Here is a 23676-nt window from a genome sequence, read left to right as displayed (position 1 = left end):
TAAGGATTAGCAACAGCTGTGCTTTCAATTTTCTTTTTTTTCCACATTCTACACAACTCTCATTGCTAACAGCAAAACAGACTGGCTTTTCAGTTTCCAAGTTTACTATTTCCTAAATAGCTGCTATTAAAAATGCCCGATTCACCTCTGCGTATTCTTGCAGTCATGAAAATAAAACACCTGTTCTTCAGTTTGATATCTGTGATAGTGGTTTCTAAACCAGCAAACAATAATATGGTGACCTAATAAAATTAGTCTTCATAAATGGTTCTATTTTTAAAAGCTTGTGATTTCACAGAATTTTATTACGTTACGAAAAGTAGTGAAAAGAATTTACCTAACCTAGCAAAACTTTTCCTATTGAAGACTTGAACGGGAGCTTTAAAAGTTTTTTAAGCAGATTTTGGCTTGTATGAATGAAATAGAGCCATCAGCTCATCTGAAATACAACAGAGAGCAATCCTGCAAAGGACAAGTTCTCAGTGATTTCAGTCAACACATACTGCATAGCAGGTCCTATCCAGTTGGTAATAAATGCTAGAATCAGACTGCATTTAGAGAATCAACCATGAGAAGTATATTGTCACTGTCACTAACACAAAATCATACACTGATCTCGTCTTTGGAAAATCAAGCTCTTAAGGCTGGAGAGCCCTGCTGACAGAAGAATAATTACTTCAAAATAGAAAAAAAAAAAAATCACGAACACTTTCATCCGACCTATGTGGTCACAGCAAGATCACCTTGAAGCACATTACCTACACAGGTTCTCATCATCTTTCACACTGCACTTCCAATGCCATATTCTGAACTGAAGATTTATCAACGTGCTGCATAACTTTTCCTTATAACTGTGACTGCTCTTTTAGAGGACAATTTTGGATTACTTCTCTCATAAAGTTAACTTAAATGGGATAGGAGAGTTAACACATTAAATTATACGTATAGCTCACTATTTGGGTTTCGAGCTGTGCACACGACTCTCTTCAGATAGGGAAATTACTTCTTATTTTTATGAAAGACATTGAATTGCTGTAAAAATCTTCACTACATCATAAAAGCCTAACCTGACATAGCACATATCATGCTGCAGCTGAAGGAAGAGAAAATGAGATGTCATTTCAATAGTAGACAGCCTTACATAGCATTCATTCTCTGACATGAGTGATACGAATGTTAAAGCCTTCCTGATTAGGACAGAGCTCTTTAGAACTCACTTATCTCTCTAAGAGCAACATTAGGAGACAGCAGAAACACAGCTATTAATTCATTCCAAACAATAAAAAAACCCAAAAGATGTCCGGGAGCAATACATTACAACTACAAGGCTCACAAACATACAGCAAGTCCTAGTCTGACAGCAGCACAAAGCAATAGTAATTACAGTTAAGAAGGAATGTCAAAGAAACACCAGGGATCAATGATAAACAGTAGCTGCTTCTCATTAAAGCACAAATACACAAATGTTATAGGGCCATTTCTAATGCAAAATAGGAAGTCACACTGAATTTTTAGAACAGAATCCGAGGAACAAAAGTTTAAAAATTTATGCCGAGCTCATCAATGATTCCAGGTAATATTTTAGATGTTTGGATCTTGTATTTCATCTGGGCAAAAAATTCACAAAAAAACTAATCCAAAATCAATGTATCAGTATTACAGGATAGGTCTGTGACTCGCGTGATTAATAGAAACAGATAACCATGAAAAGAATTGTGTCTGAAAAGCAGTCTCATGAAAGATACGCCTTCCCAAAGTCTTGCTCCACAAGAAACAAATCACAAGCTTATTTTGTATCCTCTTTACTTTTGAATTCCTCAGACCTATATATTCAAGCTTAAAAAACAGATGTGCTTTAATACCCCTTATTCTAAAAGTAACAGAAAAGAAGAAGAGTATTGTATAATATAAACTCCTTTCTTCCACAGGCTCAACAATAACTGATGAATCAGGTTATTTGAACCTCAGTCATTTAACAGAACACATAGAAGTCTACATACAAGGCAACCCCATTTCATTCTAGTTTTCCTAAAGTACAGGCAAAGTATCTTCCACTATATCTCTCTGGGAGAAACACATCTTGGTTACAAAGTTGCATCACTCAATCCCAAGAAACTTTACTTTCCAATAACCAGAATTACTAAATAACTTGATGTATATTAAATGTGAGCAGTATTTAAAACAGACTGAAGACAAACAGACAGCAAACACATTAACATACATTTAACAGAAGACCAACACCTTTAAAAGAACCAAAGAGACTTTGTTCTTAGTTGGTTCCATGGCTTCTCACAATCAGGAAACATTAAAAATCAAAAAAACATTAACTAGGCAGTGCTATCCATTATACTAGAGAATACAGTAGTAGCCTGCTTTCTGCCAATAACTTGCTTTAGGCTCCCAAAGACCTGTGCTAGTTCACACATCTGTAAGACAGAAGAGTCTTACACAGTTGGAGACACAACAAACGATTTCCTTACATTTTTTCCTCAATTTTAGGTATAGCCTTGTGCTGTAGAACACCGTAGTCATCATCATCATGTGCTGAAAATATTGTGCAAAGTGACTGAGCTAAGCTCAGTTTTGTGGTTACAATTTTGCATGCATATATGGAGTGCATACTACATGGCAAATAACATATGCACGATAGTTTTCTACAGACTCTCACAATCTGCATTTGCTGTCAACACCCAAGCTGATCCTCCTCAGCTGATTTGTTCGTGGTTCACTTATTTTTTTTCACATCTTTTCCTTGGAATGTAAATCTTACCTTAGGCCAAACAAGGGAGCAAGGTTTTTTCTAAAGTTTACCCCAATTCCATTGCAGAGATCGACGGAAAGGAGTAAGGCAAGAGCAGTGGGGCAAGTCCCACCCTGCCACACTCCTGATGTGGAGTATCTACACTGGATTTATCCATATGCGCATGCTGCAGATTTTGCTCGCCACCGACAACCCCAGTACTGCAATCATCATTTTAGAACATGAAGCACCATCACAGCTTTCTACTGAAATGCAGAAGCAGCTGGGGATTTCAGGTTTAGTCACAACTTTAAGGACACAGAAGGAATGAATACGATAGAACTATTCTACTCACTTTTTTATGGCTCTTCAGGACTGAGGGTGTCACAAAAGCTTTGTCACAGAGATCACACTTGTATTTCTTATGTCCATCATGAACAACTTGAATATGAACATTTAACGTGTCCTTTCTTTTGAAAGTAGCATCACAGTGATCACATTTGAAGGTCCTCTCACCTTATAAAGAGAAAAACAAGGTTTAGAGCTACCAGATCTTTGTGGAAATACACTAGTGCTTATTTCAGAAAAATTAATAAAGCAACAAAGAAAAATGAAACGCTTAGTTCTCAGAACAGAAAGAAAAGAAATATCACATCAGGGAAAAATGCCATTGGGAAAGTAAGAAAGCAGTCATCACAACAACATAGAACTGTGAGATCAAACTCTACAGCCAAAAGTGAAATGGCAGTCAGTGAAAATGGCTTCCAGAGAAAGGGAGCACAGGTTATATCAGCCCTCCAGTAACAGATTCTTTATGGTAATAAGCAAAGAGATCAGATAGGCTATGCCTTTTGAAACTGAAATGGTAAGAGACATCTTCCTGAATTTAAGAGTCCTCAAAAGAAGAATACCTGCTTTGAGTAATCCCTCTCATTCAACAGAGGCAAACTTTGACAAAGATGAAAACTTTTTAGTATTACAGGAGTATCACTATTCAACTTGAGGGGATGTGGCTGAATTTGTGGCAGGGACCAGGTTAATAATGTAAATAGTTTTGAAATTCAATTCATTACCTAAGAGAGTGGAAGAGACATTGTATTCTGAAAAACTGCACGCATCTTTTGAAAGTGAAAGAGCTGTGATTCTCAGAGAAACTATTATAATGCACTTAATCACTACTGTGAAGGAAGAACATAATGTTCCCTTCTATTTGCTAACTTCTTGATTAAAATTACAAGTTAAACATCTGCAACAAAGCATTCCTTCAGTAATTCACAGTCTAAACTGGCAATCAGGTGCCCATGTCCCAAAAAAAGGTTACAGGCAGCTACATCACAAAGACAGGTGGCTATAGTATACGGACTATGCTCCACTACTTACGTTTTTGGACAGAAATCTGACTGTAGCCTCGTGACCCGGATGCATAACACAGACTTATACAAGCGCAAGCTACTTTTCCCAGTAGCGATAACAAACATGTAGAGGTATCCTTACTTCCTTGTTACAGCTCACTAAAGCCTGAAATCATTCCAGCCTTGGTCCCAGTGCAAAGGCCAATATGAATGGTAATTCACTTCAGTACACTGCATACTAAAGCCCAGTGATGCTACACAACGAGGCACAAACTTTATTATATATTATACAAGTAACACATTTAAGTGAGACACTTATCAATACAGTGGTGCCTCAAGTACTCACACACATTCTAAACCCTAGATAATTGGTTTCTTTCCCCCATAAATCAACCGTAACTGTCCCCCTCCCTCATTCTCTGTTGTTTGGGAAACAAAAGCGGTTTTGTCTCAGACAATGCAAGCAGAATATGCTAAAAGGTATTAAAGTGCAAGTTGTCTTACTCCAAAATACTTCCAGTGTAGCTATTTGGAAAAATTTTTAAAGTCACCAGGGATGCCATTTAATATGCTGTTATGAGGAGGTTTAACACTGACTGTGATTCTAACTGTTCTGTCAATCACTCCAGTGCTCATTTTAGGAACATAAGACTCCACTGGTAACAAAGTGAAGTCATTACTATTTTTGCTCAAGTAACATGCATTTTTCTACTGCTTCAACACAGCAAAAAAATCATTCAAGCAATTTCTTTTAAAAGTTACTTCTTACAAGATCTCGTAGGATTCATTGATTTTTTTTTTTTCTAGATAGTCATCTATTGCTTTCAGTTTCTTAATAACTTAGTTCCAACTCTGCAAATAAATTGAAAAAAAAAATGAAGGACTACCCCCTCTCCCTGGAGGTGTGCAAGGGCAGGTTGGATAAGGCTTTGAGCAATATGATCCAGTGGGAGGTGTCCCTCATTGTTGTGATAAAGAACAAATTTCATATGGTAAATGCACAATGTATCTGTTGTGTTGTAGCTATCACTGTCCAAAAAAGAATTCTTTCCACTGCCTTTAGCATATAACAGTAATACTAAAGTTACCAAATAAATTTGTAATATTAACACATAAAGAGATCAAGCATTTCTATTATGTATTTATGCTTACATAGCCAGAACCTGGCAGAAAAAAAAAACTTCAGACTTTTTTTTTGTTTTAAATTATTTGTTAGACTTATTTGATCCTCAATTTTGAAAGCTATATCCATGACATCTTTTCCCATTTCAAGACAGGAATATCTGAGAAGTGAGTATACAAAATATCATTTTTTCCAGTTAAGTTTGTAAAATAAAATTTAAGTCATTCTGTACCATCCTGCAGAGCCCCTGCTTCTAAAACAACAAGAGGACACTGAATTTAAAAGAATACACAATGTAGGCTGAGCTTCAATTTTTCATATATGTTTCAAGCCTCACAATTTTTTTAATTTCCTACAGCACAATCAAGTCAGCTAAATACATCTAGAGATTCTGTTTTATTTCTCACCTTTCTTCACAGCAACAGGTATATTTCAGTGCTATGAGAGGAATGATCATCCAGCTCTAGCAGGACAACGTCTGTAACTGAGTTATTTCAAATATGAGAAGCTCATTATCATGGCAGGACAACTTGTCAACCTCAGAGCGAGGTCACAAGGGGAAGAGTTCTATATTTCTTTACCAGGAACACAAGCTCTTCTCAGATAACAGCAGAGCCTCTTGTTTTAATCACAGTCTTGAACTGAAAACTGTTTATCCTTTGGTTCATCCTAGTAAGGACTTCCACTTTTCACTTTGCTATTGGTCCGTCAAGACTTCTTTCACAGACGTACAGACAAGAGAGGCAGTATGGCTATAAAAGCCTTGCTTATGTTCTGCTGTATTAAGGCCTCCTTGTTAAACTGGTCAGTTGCTGAGTTTTTTTTATTTAAAGTAAGAAAAAAAAGATTTAAAAATCGTCCCTTTTTTAATAAAAATACCAGATATTATTGGTTTAAGGCTTCAACTCATTTTGGAGACAGTTTTAGCTAAGATGGCAGAAGTTACCACCTTCAAACACCTACTCTGCCCTTCAACAAGACATGCCCTTTAGCACTAAGGAAGACTGAAAACGTCTGTGTTCACAGTCTGATATATTTAATATTCGCTTAACTAGTGGTGGTTCAGGAGCAGCTAAACCTGCCACAAATTATGGGCCTATCTCAAAGACCTCAAATTACTTGAGCCTCCCATCCTCCTGAAAAAGAAGTTAAACAATATGTTTTTAGAGAGACCTTTACCAAGGCCTACAATTCCACATACTGTGGTTACTGCTCTTGGATATCCTGCAAATGCTTGGTTTAACAGAATATACAGGGTTTTAATGTTCCCCCTCGGCATTTTTTACATTTAAAATCAGAAAAAGATTTTACAATATCTGATGTTTTGTGAAATTGCAGAAGATTTGAAAGATAATTGTAAAAGAACAAACTAAACACACCAGTCTAATAATTCTTTTAGCAGAAATAGTGTTACAATGGACTAAAAAAAGAAAGGTTTGGGGTTTTTTCAATTCTACCAATGTAACTATGCCCCAAATCAAAGCACTGTCTTCTAAGCCATAAGGATTCTGGATCGTGAATATTTTCTCAAATCTGAATTGCTGACATTCACATGGTTGAATGATAATGGAGGGCTCTGTAAATATTAAAGATGGATAAAATTCCACCAAAAATAAATCTTTACACAGCCAGTTAAAAAGCAGTACAGAATGCCAAGAACAAGTTACTCATGAGGGAAAAAAGTCACGGTATTCCTCTGGGCTGCTAGTTTTACACCAGAGACAGGAAACATTAGCCTGGACTCGCACAGGAGAGAGCATCTCAGTTTCAAGCTCTAAATGGGATTACCTACAAAAGCTGAGTAAAGCCACCAAGCTATCTATGCTTTTGTTTCTCCTTTCTTAAAATGGAGGTAACACTATCACGCTTAATGCAGAAATTTCTTGTCATTAGGCCTCAAGTCATTGCTAGGTTTTCTACAGCATATTTGGATTTGCATTTGAGTACATTTAAAGACACGGTTTGAACCTGGCTCTGCACTTCCTATCTCCCTGAGATTAGTGTTGAATCTTAATACCAATTTAACACTGCAAGTTGCATATTGGAGCAAGGTGCCATGCATCTGCTTTTCTCAGTCAAATGTGAGAACTGTGGAAGTTCTTTTTCCTCTCTGACTTAGCACTTACTGTTATGGATTAACAGATGTCTCTGCAGAGAGAATGGGGTTCGGAACAAAGCTTTGCATTCCTCACACTGGAATGGTCTCTCTTCAGAATGAGTCTGCAGATGAAAGACAACATGTCAGAGGAAAGGCTCAGGGAAACCAACTAGTTGTCATTACAGTAATTATAGCTAATTTTCTAGACTGGTTTCAGGAGGGGATATCATAGCAATTCGAAACATCAGGGAATGAAGAATTAAACCAATAATTCTGCCATTATCCAGAATCCTGAAAGTCAGCATAGCAGCTGCCTAATAAATGTACCTTCCCAGTCCTCAGAAGTGTTACATGAGGCATTAATGTAAACAAACCCCAAAATAAACAATAACCAGGAAAAAAAACAAGCTCAGTTGCATCACCTCATCAGAACTAACAACACTAGCCTTAAGTACTTACTAGTATGAATAAATGCTTTAAAATTAAACACATGTACACAAACCCATTCTTCTCTGTTAAGTTTTGGCGACAAAAGTGATCTGATTATTCCAAGGTAGTAACTAAAATTAAGCAATGGAAATGTCTCAAGTCACGAGACTGGTCTTACATATCCTTGTTTGGGCTTCTTGCATTAAAAGAAAAATAAAGCAAAAATAAAATAAAAATAGAAAATAGAAATAAAAAACCACATGTAAGCATCAGTACCAAGAATTCTGCTTAACATAGAAAAATTCAACATAGCTGAGAAACAGCCTCAAAGCCATCAAAAAAAAAATAAAAGCTAATCTCAGATGAATCTCAAACCGCAGAGCTGCTGAAGCAGGTTTCGTTTCGGAGCTTAGGGAACACCCAGCTTCATCCCACTTCTGTAAATTCCAAAACACTTTCTCTGTTTCTTGGTGTCATTAAAAGTTGTCTCACTGTAAACGGTAAACTAATCCACGCAGTTTATTTACCCAATTTCCTAGTATTTTTGCAAAGGAAAGCAGCAGTGTCTAAACATTGTAATAGCTTACAAAGACCTTAAGTGGAAGCTGCAGTGCTAAGAGGAAAAAGGCATGGACAGTGAATGTTTTATAATATGCATGAAATTAGGTGAATTGAGTTAACTTTGTAAATTAAGGGCAAATATTAGTGTAGTATACATTTATATAATCTATTTCCACTATTCATAGCTATTTATAGCTATCCCTTAAACTACGCAGAAAAAAAAGGGACTGTGGGGAGTCAGCATAAATTTTTAGAAGTAGACTGAGGGTCTTGAACCTCGATTGACTTTAACACATATGTCTTCTTCCATAAGCAGCTGCACCAAAATATGACAGTACCTGCAAAGGTAGATACAGGCTTTGGATTCAGAGTCAGTTCCTTGACCTCAGCCTATGCCACTCAAAGCAAAAAGGCAACTGGAACTCCATCAAATGTTACATAAAATCTGCTGAACGTTTCAGTGCAGCTTCTACAGGTTTGCATTAGTTGACACCTGCTTGGCAGTCTCAGCAGTCAGGCCAAGGATTGACAGGACATGAAGAGACTGAACTACCTTCTCACCTCAACGGGGGGTTCCTCCAGAACAGGGTTGAGACTTATTGACGAGACACTGTGGGGAAGCTCGCAGTGCTGCTGTCTGTGCTGTACCTGTTCTGTGGATAAATAGAAGGGTTCAGTCTCTAGGGCTGTCAATCTGGCACCTTTCACGAGCGCAAAATTCATGTTTATTTAAAATTGCCCTGTTTCACAGCAATCACCACTTGAGTGATAGTTCTGAAGAGCAGCGATTTGTACAGAATTCCTTCTTAGCACCTCCTTAGACAGTTCTCCTAGTCTTTTGATCAAAATACAAGTACTCATCTGGATGTCTTAATTGTGCTACAAAGAAAAACACTTAACCCATGTGCAGGGTACACAGAACATCTGCCTTTTGTGAATGGTCCAGAAACAAGCTAAGTCTATCACAAAAAGACAAGCATATCTTAATGAGGACAGGTATCCCCCCAAGCAAGCATATTAAAATTAATACTGTCCTTTTTTGTCCTACTAGCAGGTTCCAGATCAGAGAAGGCTCCCCATCAGTCAGAACAGAGGACAGCCATATGATCAAAGCAACTGAGGATGCACTCTTACAGACTATTTCACAAAAGCCTTTCCTATCATAGCATTTGTGGAGGCTTAAACCCAGCCCAAGGCAACTTATTCCCAACAGAGAAATTGAGGGAATACAGTTCTTTCAATTCATTATGCTCTTCAGGAGCACATAACCCTGGATTAACCATAAACCCTTTCAAATCCTGTGTCTGCTGACCTATTTCTGCTCACTGTCATATACTCATATTTTATTCTCCGAACTCATCCTGTATACAGAGCAACAAAAGAGCAGATGGAACGAAACCTTAGCTTTCTCCTCTATGGAAGTAATCTGCATTATATGGCTCAGAACATGAACCTTCATCCAATCTGAACTGGATGAAATGTGACTACTTTTATCTGTAGCACAATCCAGCAGTCATTTACCTCTTAATTTCAGATACGATTCTCTTCCCTTGTTACAAAAATGGAGCCATATTCTTGTATGATCGCTTAGTCACATAGCCAGAGCCTTTTCAAAAGACACCTGCGCTAGTTCTTCATCACTTAGCACTTCCCTGTGCTACCATCTCCAAGGAGGTGACAAAGCATGCTTGCACATGCACTTATGCAGAGCAGCGTAGTACTCAAATGTAGAAGCAGCAAATTAAACAGGAAGAGCAACAGCTCTTGCCTATAGCTGTAAGGGCACAGTGAGTGCTAAGTTAGGGTTCGCATCACAGTGCTCCACCGAACAGAGGAGATCTACTTTTAGTAACTCCACTGTCCCTCTCCCAGTGAAATTCCGTGAAATGTGAGTACCTCATCTCTTCCTGCACCTTTGAAATGACTCAACATTCACCCACGTCTGAAAGACGTTTCAAAGCACATCTTGTGGCATTTTTACTCAGATACTTCCAACACAAAATCAGATTAAATAACACTCAACGGAATCCCAGAAACAACAGGAACAATTTTCTGTCCAAAACACAAAGACTTGAAAGGCAAAAGACATAGATATATCCTGCTTTTTATTATAAGCTGTGGGTAGCTGTGCTGTAAAACCCAAGAGGTTTCTTAAGTGTGTTGTTATCAAAATTGAAAAAATACTTTCAGTTAAATGCTGTTTATTTAAGTGTTTTTAAATATTGTACCTATAATTGCTACTGCAGGTTTCTAAGCTCTCTGCTCCTACCACAGTAACTGCGCCCTGGAACTCAAAAGGCATTGTGAAATTATTCAGAATCCAACTTTTCTTAATAAGTAAAAGAAAAAGAAACCTAGGAGCATGTCTTAAAGGAATGCACACCTAAAGAATCATTAAAAAAAATGAGTTGAAGAAATACACTGAAATACAATACACAATAAAGGTTTAAAACTCCACCTGTACTCAATCAATGTTCCTGTGAACAAGCAAAACAACCACCATCCTGTTGCCCTAGGAGTACTGCACCCTCTTAAAATTATAGAGTCATAGAACGGTTTGGGTTGGAAGGGACCTTTAAGACGATCCAGTTCCAACCCCCCTGCCATGGGCAGGGACACCTCCCACTGGATCAGGCTGCCCAAGGCCCCATCCATCCCGCCCCTCAACACCTCCAGGGATGGGGCAGTCACAGCTTCCCTGGGCAAACTGTGCCAGTGTCTCACCAGTCGCATTGTGAAGAATTTCTTCCTAATGTCCAATCTAAATCTTCCTGCTTCCAATTTAAAGCCATTCCCCTTCGTCCTGTCACTCCATGCCCTTGTAAGGAGCCCCTCGCCAGTGTTCCTGCAGCCTCTCATGTGAACAGAGTAGAGGGGGAGAATCACCTCCTGATTCATCACCTGATGGCCATTGAAAAACTTATTCCGATACCCCAAACAACCACATCCTTGACTTACACCTTACAATTGCTTTTATGTATGCAAATCCATACTACCCCCCATAATCCACTACCTCTCCCTGTTTACATTGTTTACTCAATGGAGAGAGGCATGTGTGAAAAAGCAATTCAGGACATCTCTGTCAGTCTCCTGTCCCTCATGCTCATCTCTCCACTCAGCAAGTGAATAATTTAGAGATCTAAACGTGGATGGGTGAATATTTACAGCTCTTTGGGTAGACTTTAAGTAAATACAGGAGTAAGTTTCTTTCATTACAGGGCAGGGTTAATTTCCTGCCAGTACTATGTGCAAACAAGTTCAAGAAATAAATATCTCAATAAGCTTTAAGGAATTCTGTCAAAATGAGGTACTTGCTAAATCCATCTAAATTTTAATATTTTTCCCATTAAGTGGAGCCTCTAATCCTTGTTTGTGCCAGTGGTGCTGCTGCTTTAAATACAGAATTGGGTCAAAGTGTTTACGCATTCATACTTAATCCTGAAGTCTGTTTTCAGCCCAAACTCCCTACCAGTCTTCAACTACAAATTAACGTAAGGAAATGTGTAACAAGTATTCATTTAAGATACAGAAGTAGCTTTCCAGGTAGTATTTTAGACTTTTTCCATAAAATATAGCCAATTTGTGAGATTCTGCCCCATTTTCTTAATAAAGTCTAAAACATAAGATGCGATCACAGCATAGATGGCAGCTAATCTCATCCTTCAGCGGGCTTTCTGTTTTAAGCAGTCATCACTTCATCCTGCGAGAGGCATTATTATTACTTTTACATGATTTATGGCTGAAAGGGCAAGAGATGGTGCAAAGATCCTGTGCCAAATTCCCAGATGGCATATAATATAAGACAAACTGTGAAAGACTTGTAAGTATGAGTGTATCAGTTTCATCAAAAGGGGGAAAGAAAGGAGTAGTATTTAAAAAATTTAAGGGGGGGAAAAAAATGAAAAGAAGAGCAAAAGCTTCCAAATACTGGGCACAAAACCAGACAGGTTATCCTTCCTTCCTTCCTTTTTTTTTTTTTTTTCCCTTCTTCTTTCTTTCTTTTTTACAGTCTTGTAATTCTGAAACCTGTCGTGGCCATAGCGTTGCCATTAAAAACGTAACCCCAGGTTAAAAATAATGACAGGCATTACAGAAATTAGGCCAAGCAGATTTGAGCTTAAATCAACAGAAGTGGAGTATCCCTTCATGAGCCTATTTTTCAGGTAACGTTTCTTCTGATGTTGTTTTAATGTGTGAACACTAGCCAGTGCAAATCCGGTATAGTTTGAAAGCATCGGCTGCTAAGTCCAACAATGACTGCAATGGGACTACACTTAGTTTGATTTAAATATGGTATTTAAAAAAAAAAAAAAAAAAGACATTTTAGATCAGCTACATTTTAACCTGACAACCTAATATTAAAAAAAAAAACACAACGGAAAAAGCCTGAAAAATCAGAATGGGGATTTGACGATTTTAACCAAGCAACTGTGATTTCCTTCTGCTTCTTTCACTTTTTTTTTTTAACTAGTATTCATTTAATATTTTGAGATTTTGAATATAACAAAGAACATTAATAAATACATCCTCCAGTACTTTAATCCCATGTTTATAAGCACGCTAGAGCTTAATGATGAACCACTTAAAAGAAAAAAAATATCTGCAAATCTGAGGCTGTCAGACCTGTAAACAACAACAGCAGAGTGCTTTACCTTCTTGTGATTCTTGTAAACATTTCTGTGGGCAAATCCCTTTCCACAGAGCTTGCATTTATAAGGTTTATCTTCACTGTGTATTATTTTGTGTGCAGTCACTTGATCAAGTCGTTTGAAGGACTTATTGCAAACCTCGCAGGTGTAGGGGCGTTTTTCTGCAGAAAATGAGTGGGGGACATTTAATCTCCTGTTTATACGGGAGAGAAGATGAAAGGCAGAGACAGTCATCTCCTCAGAGAGATTTCTGCAATTAAGTCAACCCAATTATGATTAAACCAATTAGAAAGACATCTAATGCCCTTTATGTTAGACAGTTAAGTCACTTCACAAAAGATGAGCCATGGTGTATCTCAAGAAATTGGCACATTCTTTGCAATAATCATTGCTAAAACTAAATTCTGATTAATTAGCTTAAATCAAAAGAGAATGACTTCAAAGAGGAAAACTCTGTTTCCAGATTACAAATGCGAAAGAGGGCATGACAGTTTAAATGTTTTAAAACTTAATTAACAATATACATATTAGCTTCCAAAACCAAAAGTTCCTATGCAAAAAGTCTTTATGCTGTAACTGGTGACTGCAACTTAACTACGTTAATGCTCATCCAAAAGCGTCAAAAGAAAGCTAGGATCCTCTGATATATAGATGGTGCTACAAGAAATGAGCTTTTGGTGCAGACGGATATCACAGAAATAGTTCAATAACAAGCCTGTGCAGCTGTTAAAACCTGCATTTTTTAAATGCTAACATATTTGACGGAACAACATTTCCATTGTGTTGGTTAACAATTCTAATCACTGGTGAAAGACCAAAATGCTAGATTGCAGTGATCAGAAAACCTGGCAGAGCCAATTTGTGTCGTACTCCCAAGCCTAGGGACAGGCCACTCCCCGCTCACAGTGACCTGTTCTGGCACGGGAGAGGCACAAGGAAACATTTGTGTGTGGTGTTTGAAACGGCGTGGAGTATGAGCTGCCTTCCTCTGACTGGAAAGGATATGCACGAGCCCACTACCATATAGATGTATGAATGAACGCTTCCCTTTCTATCACAGATCTCTGTCTGACAGCATATCCCAGCTCCCATCTGATTCTCTCCAACGTGAAATTTCAACCACTGGTTCTTCACCTCCTCCACAAGCCACGTAGCAGCCTTTTGCCCAATCCCAGCTAAGTGACATCATCTACCCCAGCTACCGTGAAAAACCAGCTTGATAAAGCAGCAAAAGGAAGATGACTATAGCATTACACTTGGATTTTCGAAAGGCTTAGAAAGGATAGACTGGATGGTTTCCTTGGAACCTGAGACCTGCTTGAGCAGCTCAGGACATCACAGAATTAGTCAAGCCGTCTATAAGAAACTACTTCAGGTAAAATTCAATATAGGTCAAATATACATAAGTTTGTGTTACTTCTGTACGTTACCTGAGTGAGTTATCATATGGCGTTTTAGCTGGTTAGCTGAAATAAATTTCTTGTCACATTCCTGACATTCAAAGATCTCATGGACCTGCAAAATGAGTGTTTAATAACAATTAAATGTCTCCAATAAGATCACAGATCTTACAAATACAGACATTCCCTAACAGACTGTAACTATCACTTAAACGTTAGCTATACTAATAATACTCTTGAATATTTGGTGATTTTCCCCTTGCTAGGCCCTTGGTGAACATCAGTATCTCTCAAAAAATAAATATGCGTAACTGAAAAAAAAAAAAAAAATCACTAAAACTAAAATTAGAAACACAGGTTATGCAAATTTGCAAGATCAGATTCATTTAAAATATCATTACTATGAAAGCATTACAAGAAAAGATGGGGAATTCCTTTTCTGAACATTTCCTTCTAATTAATAAGACAAGTAACACAATAACTACCTCCTAACTACTGTAAGAATTTTAAAATCAAGTGCTAGTGAATTCTTTCAGGATCGTTTCTCTTCAAAGCTTTTAGAGGCAAGGCAGTGGAGAGGCAGCAGCGCCTCAAACTGCAAATGCAGTGAGCATTAGCAGGATTTTCAACATCACAGCACATGATATCATCAGGGACTACAAGCTGGAAAAATAGAAGACAGTTGAGAGCTGCAACTTCTGAAACTCAATTAAAAAAAAAAAAATCTTGTGTTATTTAGAGTTCCCCAAAATCGCAACCCATACACAGCTCTCCACCTGTCAAATTACCATTCACCTTCTGCTCTGTGTTACATTTGCCACCAGCAGCCTCCCCCAGCCGAGTTACAGTGCAACTGAGCATACATTTCAGCTTTTTGGAACTGCAGCCTTAGACAGCAAAGCTTCCGGGCTGAGATCACACTTCATAAAGCTTTTTTTGGAGAACTCTATAGACTTTCTGCAGGATAATCTAGCAGCTAAAAATAACAAATATTATCGGTTCAACACAATACTCTAATGAAAAACACTTGTGGATAGCACAGTAAAGAAGCTCTAGTAAGGCTTCCACTTAAAAAAAAAAAATTCAAAGAGACTCTCTGTAAGTGTTCTGCCTCACCATGTTTATATGCTACTACTCACAAACCAACTTTAGAGCAAATTAAATGTTTTAATAAACTAAAAAGTGGTTCTGCCATTTCCTGCCATTTCTGCAAAGTTTGGACAGCGATGCTGATGAAATACCCAGGCAGAATCAGACGGTAAGCTCAAACAAAGGTCTTTAATTCTAAATATTCTGTTTACCCAGCTGCATTTCAGATTAAGTTCTCTTACATGCACACACAATCTACTACACTGCCATTTTCCCAAAACATCTACGTTTTTACTTAGATAGCTGACTGAAGTTTACATAATTCTGCTACCAAATGCTATCAGAATCCCTTCCAAAACAATTATTTGAAGTAACTTCTAAGGCATTCTTAAGCACAGTATTTAAAACATCAGACTCAACTGTCTAACATAATATCACATCATGCGGCTGTTCCTTGAATAGTGTTCAGTTTTAGTCCCCTCACTAGAGGAAAGACACTATGCTGCTGGAGCATGTCCAGAGAAGAGCAACACAGCTGGTGAAGGGGCTGGAGAACATGTCTTATGAGGAGCGGCTGAGGGAACTGGAGTTGTTTAGCCTGGAGAAGAGGAGGCTGAGGGGAGACCTTATCAATATCTACAACCACCTGAAAGGCGACTGTAGAGAGGTGTATGTTGGTCTCTTTGCCCAAGTGCTAGCACATAGGACGGTGATACGACAAGAGGGAACGGCCTCAAGCTGCACTAGAGAAGGTTCAGATTGGACATTAGGAAAAAATTCTTCATCAAAAGGGTTATCAGGCACTGGAAAAGGCTGCCAAGGGAGGCGGCTGACTCACCATTCCTAGAAGCGTTTAAAAGGCGGGTAGATTAAGTGCTCAAGGATATATATGATTTAGTAGTGCACAGGTACAGTTGGACTTGATCTCAGAAGTCTTTTCCAACCTAGCAATTCTATGATTCTACGATCAGAACCCAGACTGTGCTTTAACACTATGCAAATATCCGATTTCAGCTTATATAGTTTAACAAACAGTCGTAATGAATACATCTGCATCAAAATAGCAACTTCCATGCATGTGCATTAAAAAGCTACAGCTATCAAGCACATATTCTATAGCTGACATGCTAGAATCACTTCTTTAGAAGAGAATCAGACACAGACTTGTATGTCTATGCATTAAGTAGCTGTAGCTATCAAGCACACATCCTGTCCTATAGCTGGCACTCTCTAATCAGTTCTTTAGAGAAGTGCACAATTATGTGGTAAAACAACAGTATCAAAATATAGCAGATATATTTACATATAATGATACTCAAACAGATTTTCACGTTAAGAAAACTTGTCAAGTAACACACTCTGTGAGTATACAGGCTGTAATACTACAGACAAGTGCTCGTGCAAAGATTTATGCGTGCAACAAAATTAGTCTCATTAGGGGGCTGTAACAACTATCAACATAAACCTCTGTTACATTAGAGTCAGAACATACTTACAGTTGTTTCATAGGCATCTGAAGAGCTACCCCTCCAGATAACAACTTGCTAAGCACTACACAAAACAGCAAGCATCTGAACAAGATTATCGTATGCTCAGACAAATACACTCCTTCACTTACAGGACTGATCAGCTCAAAATCTTCATGAGGTCTAATGAAAAGCAAAAGGCCATTCAAAACAGTTTTAGAGGTGAAACTGAGCTAAAGCTTTGGAGATACAAGTAATCCATGGTAAGCTTTTCCAAAAAGTAATCTGAATTTCAATCTACCACTCCATGAACCAGATGAGACTCTGTCTGCTGGAAGACAGTGCTCTGAGAGAGCAAGGATAAGAGAACGCTGCATCCAAATGGAATTATTAAATTATCTTAAAGTGATGTTCAAAATCTGGTTTCCTTTCTCTCTCTATGGCTTTCACAGCAATTGTGAAAAGTAAAGATTGTACCGTAAAACAAAACACTGCCCAGTGTTGAAAAAAAAGTGCAGAAAAAATCCCCAAGAAAGTGACACTTGGTACTGGCAGGGGGAAAACAGTGGGTGAGTGTGGTAGGAATCACAGGTGATGTTTAGGAGAGACTCTCCTCACCTTAATTTTAGGGAAGTCCAGCTCTACAACAAAGACAGTTAAGAAAGAATCACAAAGTTTAGAAAGAATCAAGGATTTTTCACACAGACTGATGCTGCTCATACAGAGCACTGGCATTCCGAGATGCACTAACAGACATTCTCTGTATTAATTAAACTCAGGATAATCATTCGACTACACTTGGCCCCTCCAAGGGCTCAACTAAGCATCACTGGTCTTCTTGTTTGGGCAGCTGACTTCAAGAAGCATACAGGTGAAAAACAGAGAATCTACAGCAAGAAAAAGTTTACTAAAAGACAAAGTAGTTTGGAAAAACAGATGTATGATGAAAGTTTGAGATAACTATCTGTACAGCCTAGGAATTGCAAATGGAGTTCATAAAGACTTTGCAATATGCTAATTTTTTTAAAGAACAGTGGTGAATTTTTCTTGGCGTTCCCCCAGAGAAGACAAAGAGCAATTACCTCAATTTGCAGTAAACAAGAAAATTTAGGTAGGACATCAGAAGGAAGAAATATTCCTTTAATGAATACATTCAAAAATGTTGATGGCACTAAAGCTGAAAATCAGAATACAAAGAGACATCAATGAAGGTTGTAGAATTTCCTTCAGTGAAACTCTTCGGTAGATGAGACAGCACGGATCTAAGATGGTCTAGACACATGATTACTCCCCTCAATGAAAAAGAATGAGATAAAAAAAAACCCTGAGGTTTCCCTCAGCCCTACATTGCCTTGACCTCATGAAGATGAACAAAAAAAAAAAGCAAAAAAAGCTGTGGCACAAAAAATTAGCATGGTATAAGGAATAGACTGGAAAACAAGAAGGTACAACTAAAGGATAGCCGATGATGATAGCAAAGTTTAATTGTGCATGGCTAAGAAAGGGCTTACCTTCAGACACTTAAGGCACAAGCAACACACAAGACACACAAACCTAAAAGTGGGTTTAAAACAAAGATGACATGAAAGCTACAGATCTGAATGACAGTGTCTTCAGAGAGTAAACAGATCTCTTAACCTCTCCTATATCCACTTCCTTTTCCTCCTGTGTTTGTCAAATTTCTCTCTTTCTGTTGTTTGGGCTTATTTTCTGTTATCATTTATACTTCACCATTCTATTGTCTACTTCTATTTCTTTACATTGACAGGAAAAGGGTGAAGAAAAAAATCTTTTACTCCTTGTTTCACTTGTTATCTTCTTACTGGTTCTATTGCCTGTCCAAGCAAAGTAATTCAAGCAAACAGAAGCAAGCAAACATGCTATCTCCTTCATTAACTGATGAAAGTGTGAGAATCTGGAATATCTATTTTCTGGGTGTCTTATAAGAGGAGCCAATCAAGAAGAAGAAGTAATTTTATGCACAAAATCTTCACGGTGATACTTTAGATGAATAAGTGCTCAACTGACCTCCCACCGATGCTACAGGAAAAGCTTGTTAGTGTGTGCCAGTGTCTGCGCAGAATTATAGCTACTGAAACAAAATGAACAGTTTAATGAACTGGACATGCTGACCACGACATTTTGCATTTTTAGGGCCACCACAAGGTGCACCAATGTGTACAAATTGTAATTAGATGTGGCAAAGCATACCATGATTTGGTCTGAGAAATAACAAAGTATAGCCCTATTAGAAAAGAAACATGGGGGATACTAATATAAGCAAGGAGAAAAACAAAATAAAAAGGCAGAGGCCCATCATTTCCTTTGCAACAACATATTTTAATTGATATCATCTATATCCTGAATGGATTCAGGTTATAACCAGGGCATTATTAAAGACTTATGGTTAATCTGATGAAGAGCACAATATAGCTTTTTGTAAAAACAGAATCTCTTAGGGTTTAGTGATTTATCAAATTAATCTTGCAGGGACTTCCTTTGGGTATAACGGATTAGAGTGTCATATTCATAGTCCATCTGTATTTCTATATGAACCCCCTTATTTCCAATAGATGCTTTGCAAACTATTAACCCCTCCTGTTCCGGTTAAATGCATAAACAAAGACACTAAAAATTTGGGTTTGATGAAGAAATTTTGTTATTACTATGTAACTAAATTTCAAATAACAACCTTTGACTGGTATGTCACAAAGTAATAAGAAAATCTGATTGTATTTTGCACAAAAACTGAAGGCTTGTGAACCTATTTTATTGTCTGCACATACCCTATCATTACATAACATATTTTTACATTTAGCCTCATGTTTAAAAGCACTGAAGAACAGCAGGCAACTTTGACTTCATGTTGGAATGCATAAACAATACAAGCACAAACATCTTTTTATTTGTTAAAAGATGCATTGAAACTTTAGGTAGATTTTTGGTTTAACCAATTGTGATTACAAAAATAAATACCCCCAATAAAACACATTGGTTTTGAAAGCATGAAACAGATTACCCAGAGGTTTGCATTACAGCAGCTTTCAAGTGACCCAAGCACCAGGGTCTCACATCTCAGTGAAGTCAAAGCCTGCTGAGGGTTACCCTTCATCTTACTGACCTTTCGATGCTCTTGGAGATTTGCTGCTGAGGAACATTTCTTATTGCACACTGAACACATCAGCTTCTTCCTAGAATTTCCTGAAACAGAAACAAAATACCACCAACCTCTTAAAAAGGAAATGCTAAGAAAAAAACTAAGTATTTCCACAGAGTCTCTGACTTTTCACAGGTCATTTGACTCTCATAAAATTTTTACATTTGTATCCCATCTTCAAAGTGTTCCATATCAGGAGTTCTCTGTGGGTGTCCAGCAAGTCAGTTACTGGTGGAATGCAAAGCAAGAAAACTAGAACAATAAAGGAAAAAACCCTTCAAGTAGATGTTATCATGCATGGCCAATCCAATATGAAGAGCACAACTAAGAACAATTCTCTTCATAACTGAACAGTTGATTTCTTCCTGAAGTCAATACAGCAATGACAAAAAGGATTCCAAACTGATGTCAAAACCATTATTTCCTATTTTTCTTTTTTTTCAGAAAGCAGTAAGCATTATACTATATTAAATAATATATCATTAATGGTCTTTAACTGACAAGGCAGGGAAACTGTATTGGCACTGGATTACAAATTCTCAAATGTAAATTATAAACCAAGCTAGAGGTCCACTACAAGATATATTTTCCTTCCCTTTTCACGGTTGCTTTAAGAAGTGACAGAGCATTTAATTCAGTTTATCTATTTCTTACTTTTTGAAATTCATTTTAGTAAACCCCAAAACTATTTTATTACAAGACAAAGCCACCGCAAACTTAATTCTGTGTTTATAATTACATGCCCACGCAGGATATTTCCTAGTTTATGTAAAAAATGCTCATACTACATTGATGTCCGTAAAGAATGGGCACAGAACAAAAGCGGAAAGAAGTACTGCTTAGTCAAGTACAGAGGAATTATGGAGGATAAGTCAACTCGTAAGATGGCTTCCATCTCAATTTTTCAGTCTCTCAGCATCCTATGTCTTTCCTGCTCTTGCTGTCCTAAAGAATCCAATCCATATTATCTTGACTCTTCATATTACAGCGTAGCCTGTCAATCAACTGGTTCAATACTTAAATTTGTAGTATGAAAAAGTACTCAACGTCACATGTTCATTTACTGTTATAAAACTTATAATTATATATTATACTATATAATATATAATTATATATACACTAATTATATATACTGATATACACATAAATACAGGAATACACTTAGTACTTCAACTTACAAGAACATTAATGAGACATTTTCCGAGAAGAAAAAGGTGATAGTGAATACCTCTTCATAACTTTGCTTAACAGGCAACACATGTAACAACCCTTCCCCTGACTCCCAGTAACACAAGGCAGGAAGGAATTCTAGAAGCATCCCTCAACAGTAGTAGGTTATTTTCCTTCCTGCACTGACACTGGTTGTGATTGCTACAACTCCCAAGTGCAAAAGAAAAATCTCTGCTCATTGTCCAGGCAGAGTAAAAATTCCCTCTGGGCATCTGCTCTCAGTCATGTCATGAGTGATCATTCAAGAAAACTGTGGAATTTGCATACCAGTACATAACTGTCCCAAGCTAAGCCTAAATACAATGCTCATGGGGAAAAAAAAAAAAAAAAAAATCTTAGAGATACTGAAAAAGGAGATAAACTTCTATAAGAACTGTCATGGAATGGTTTCAGTCCGCTGTAAGAGTTTGGCAGAAGAAAGAGATTTCATGTAATGAAAATCTTACAAAGCATCTTAGCACTGTCATCATCAACTAAAGACTGTTTTCTTTGGACTCTGGTATTCTGCTGTCTCCACACATACTAATCTTCCATTGACATTGAGAGAGGACACGCAAAGAAAGCAGAATGCCAGAACTGAGATCTGCATTGTGGGCCCGAGAGCAGTATTTTGCCCTTTCATGAAAACTGAGTGAAGTCTGATTGAAAACTATTGATTCACAGTGCAGAGACCTAAAAAGGCAGGGCCAAACAGGACTAGTGGATTGACTGGTCTGGCATCCTGCACAACAGAGGTTATAGAATTTTATGCAACACTCATCAATCCTAATCATTTGTGAAGCATGGCTTCCAGAAAGACATCCCACTGTGTTCTGAAAAAAACTGAAAAATCAAGAACTTGCCACTTCCTGCAACATTTTGAGCCAGCAGTTGATTTTCCTCCCTACTGAAGTGTTTTGCTTTATATATTATTTGCCTAGTTTAAACTTGCCCAGAGTCCTATTACATTTTCTGCAGCAGACTAACGATTCATCAGCTATACAGAAGTTTCTCTCCAGGGGAGGAGAAATCGTTACCCTCACAATTAGTTACTTCTTAATTTCCATTTCCATACAAATGAACCCATTAAAAAAGAAGCCAAAGACAATGTTTAATCTTATTTGTAAATATAAGGTTAGGAACATGTCAGAGGTTCTTTTTTCCAAAGAAACATTAAATTTTCTTACCACTATGCACATTTTCCTTATGCTTTTTCAGGGCATCCTTACTCTTGAACCTCTTCCCGCAGCTATCTGCCTTGCATATGAATCTGGCATCCCCTCTGCATGCCTCTTTGTGCTGTTCATAACTACATGGGATAACCAGTAAAAAAACAAAGCAGCAACACATCAAGCAGTATCTACAGAAACCAGACACATAGCAAGTGCTCTGAGCTTAACGCATGCTGCACTGCAGAGTTCCAAGGCCACCTCATGCATTACTTACAGCAAATAGGAAGGAAAGCATTTGACTTCTTTCACTGTTAGGATTCACATAAACTAACAAGCTTGAAAGCTAACATGCAAAGGGAGGCCAGCAATGATATGACAGCAGTCCAGTAACTCGGACACAAAACCTCGATTCTGAGCTGAAGGAAGTATTGCAAACAGAGCATTGAAAACTTCTTGAGGAGTCTCCTGGGTTGATATTCTCTGTGCACTGAAGTACGCTAAAGAAAAATAGAAAATAAAATAAAAAAAAACAAAATAAGGGGAACATTCTACAACTTACACAGGTTTGCAGCAGCTAAAAACATAGATATAACTCTACAAAGCTTTAAGTAGATGAGTGATCCCTTTTATTATGTGAAGTCTCCTGAATTTTAGTGGGACTAACCATAGGAATGAATAGCAAGAGTCAGGATCACGCTTCTGCATCCTTACACAGATTAATCTTACTTTGCATGACGTAAAAATTTACTTGACTAGCTATACAACACCAATCCAACTTCTGCCTTCAGCTAGGAGGAATAAGTCTAAGTTCAAGAGAAAATATCACCAACACTAAATAAGTCTCTGCTGCGTAACTTTACTTCTTTCCACGAAAGAACACAGAGATCATACAGAGCTGCCAGTTTTAGGAATGTTCACATTATTCAGATTTAAGAAAGACCAATATATTACAAGAGCAGCTTTAACTGCATTCTATGCAATATGAGTCTTTCTTTCCAACACAAGATAGATAGATTAAATGTACTATCTGTAATTAAACATAAAATAAAAAGTAGCATCTATTCAATTGCAAGCAAAAATCATATAAGCAGTAAAAGACAAAAATAGTTTTATACAAAAGCATAACTGTAAGGCATATGACTTCAGTGACAAAACCTGCACATTTATACTATCAAGGACAGTAAAGACTGTCTTAAATCTCACATCTTTCATGTTTCTATTTGGTATTTTT

General features: G+C 37.5%; 1 protein-coding gene across 32 annotated transcripts in view; it reads right to left on the bottom strand.

Annotated features, from left to right (window-relative positions):
* PRDM5 (PR/SET domain 5) overlaps positions 1 to 23676 on the bottom strand; it is a 201033-nt gene that overhangs the window by 152590 nt on the left and 24767 nt on the right. For 28 of the 32 annotated variants that reach the window (XR_008449528.1, XR_008449525.1, XR_008449529.1 and 25 more), the window contains exons 6-13: positions 22850 to 22942; positions 22461 to 22582; positions 20029 to 20108; positions 14383 to 14467; positions 12956 to 13113; positions 8865 to 8951; positions 7342 to 7435; positions 3096 to 3256 (exon numbers count right to left, since the gene is read on the bottom strand). Coding sequence is in view for 4 of the 32 variants with exons in the window: in XM_054064346.1 (XP_053920321.1) it covers positions 3096 to 3256; positions 7342 to 7435; positions 8865 to 8951; positions 12956 to 13113; positions 14383 to 14467; positions 20029 to 20108; positions 22461 to 22582; positions 22850 to 22942 (880 nt within the window). In the remaining 28 variants the exon portion in view is untranslated. Of the gene's footprint in view, positions 1 to 3095; positions 3257 to 7341; positions 7436 to 8864; positions 8957 to 12955; positions 13114 to 14382; positions 14468 to 20028; positions 20109 to 22460; positions 22583 to 22849; positions 22943 to 23676 lie in introns of all 32 variants that reach the window. The other 4 variants (XR_008449530.1, XM_054064345.1, XR_008449535.1 and 1 more) reach the window with 3 other exon arrangements.

The sequence above is a fragment of the Cuculus canorus genome, chromosome 4 (assembly GCF_017976375.1).
Source record: "Cuculus canorus isolate bCucCan1 chromosome 4, bCucCan1.pri, whole genome shotgun sequence".
In the NCBI taxonomy this organism is placed as follows: domain Eukaryota; kingdom Metazoa; phylum Chordata; class Aves; order Cuculiformes; family Cuculidae; genus Cuculus; species Cuculus canorus.
The sequence above is the reverse complement of the archived record's forward strand: the minus strand, read 5'-3'. Positions and strand labels throughout refer to the sequence as shown.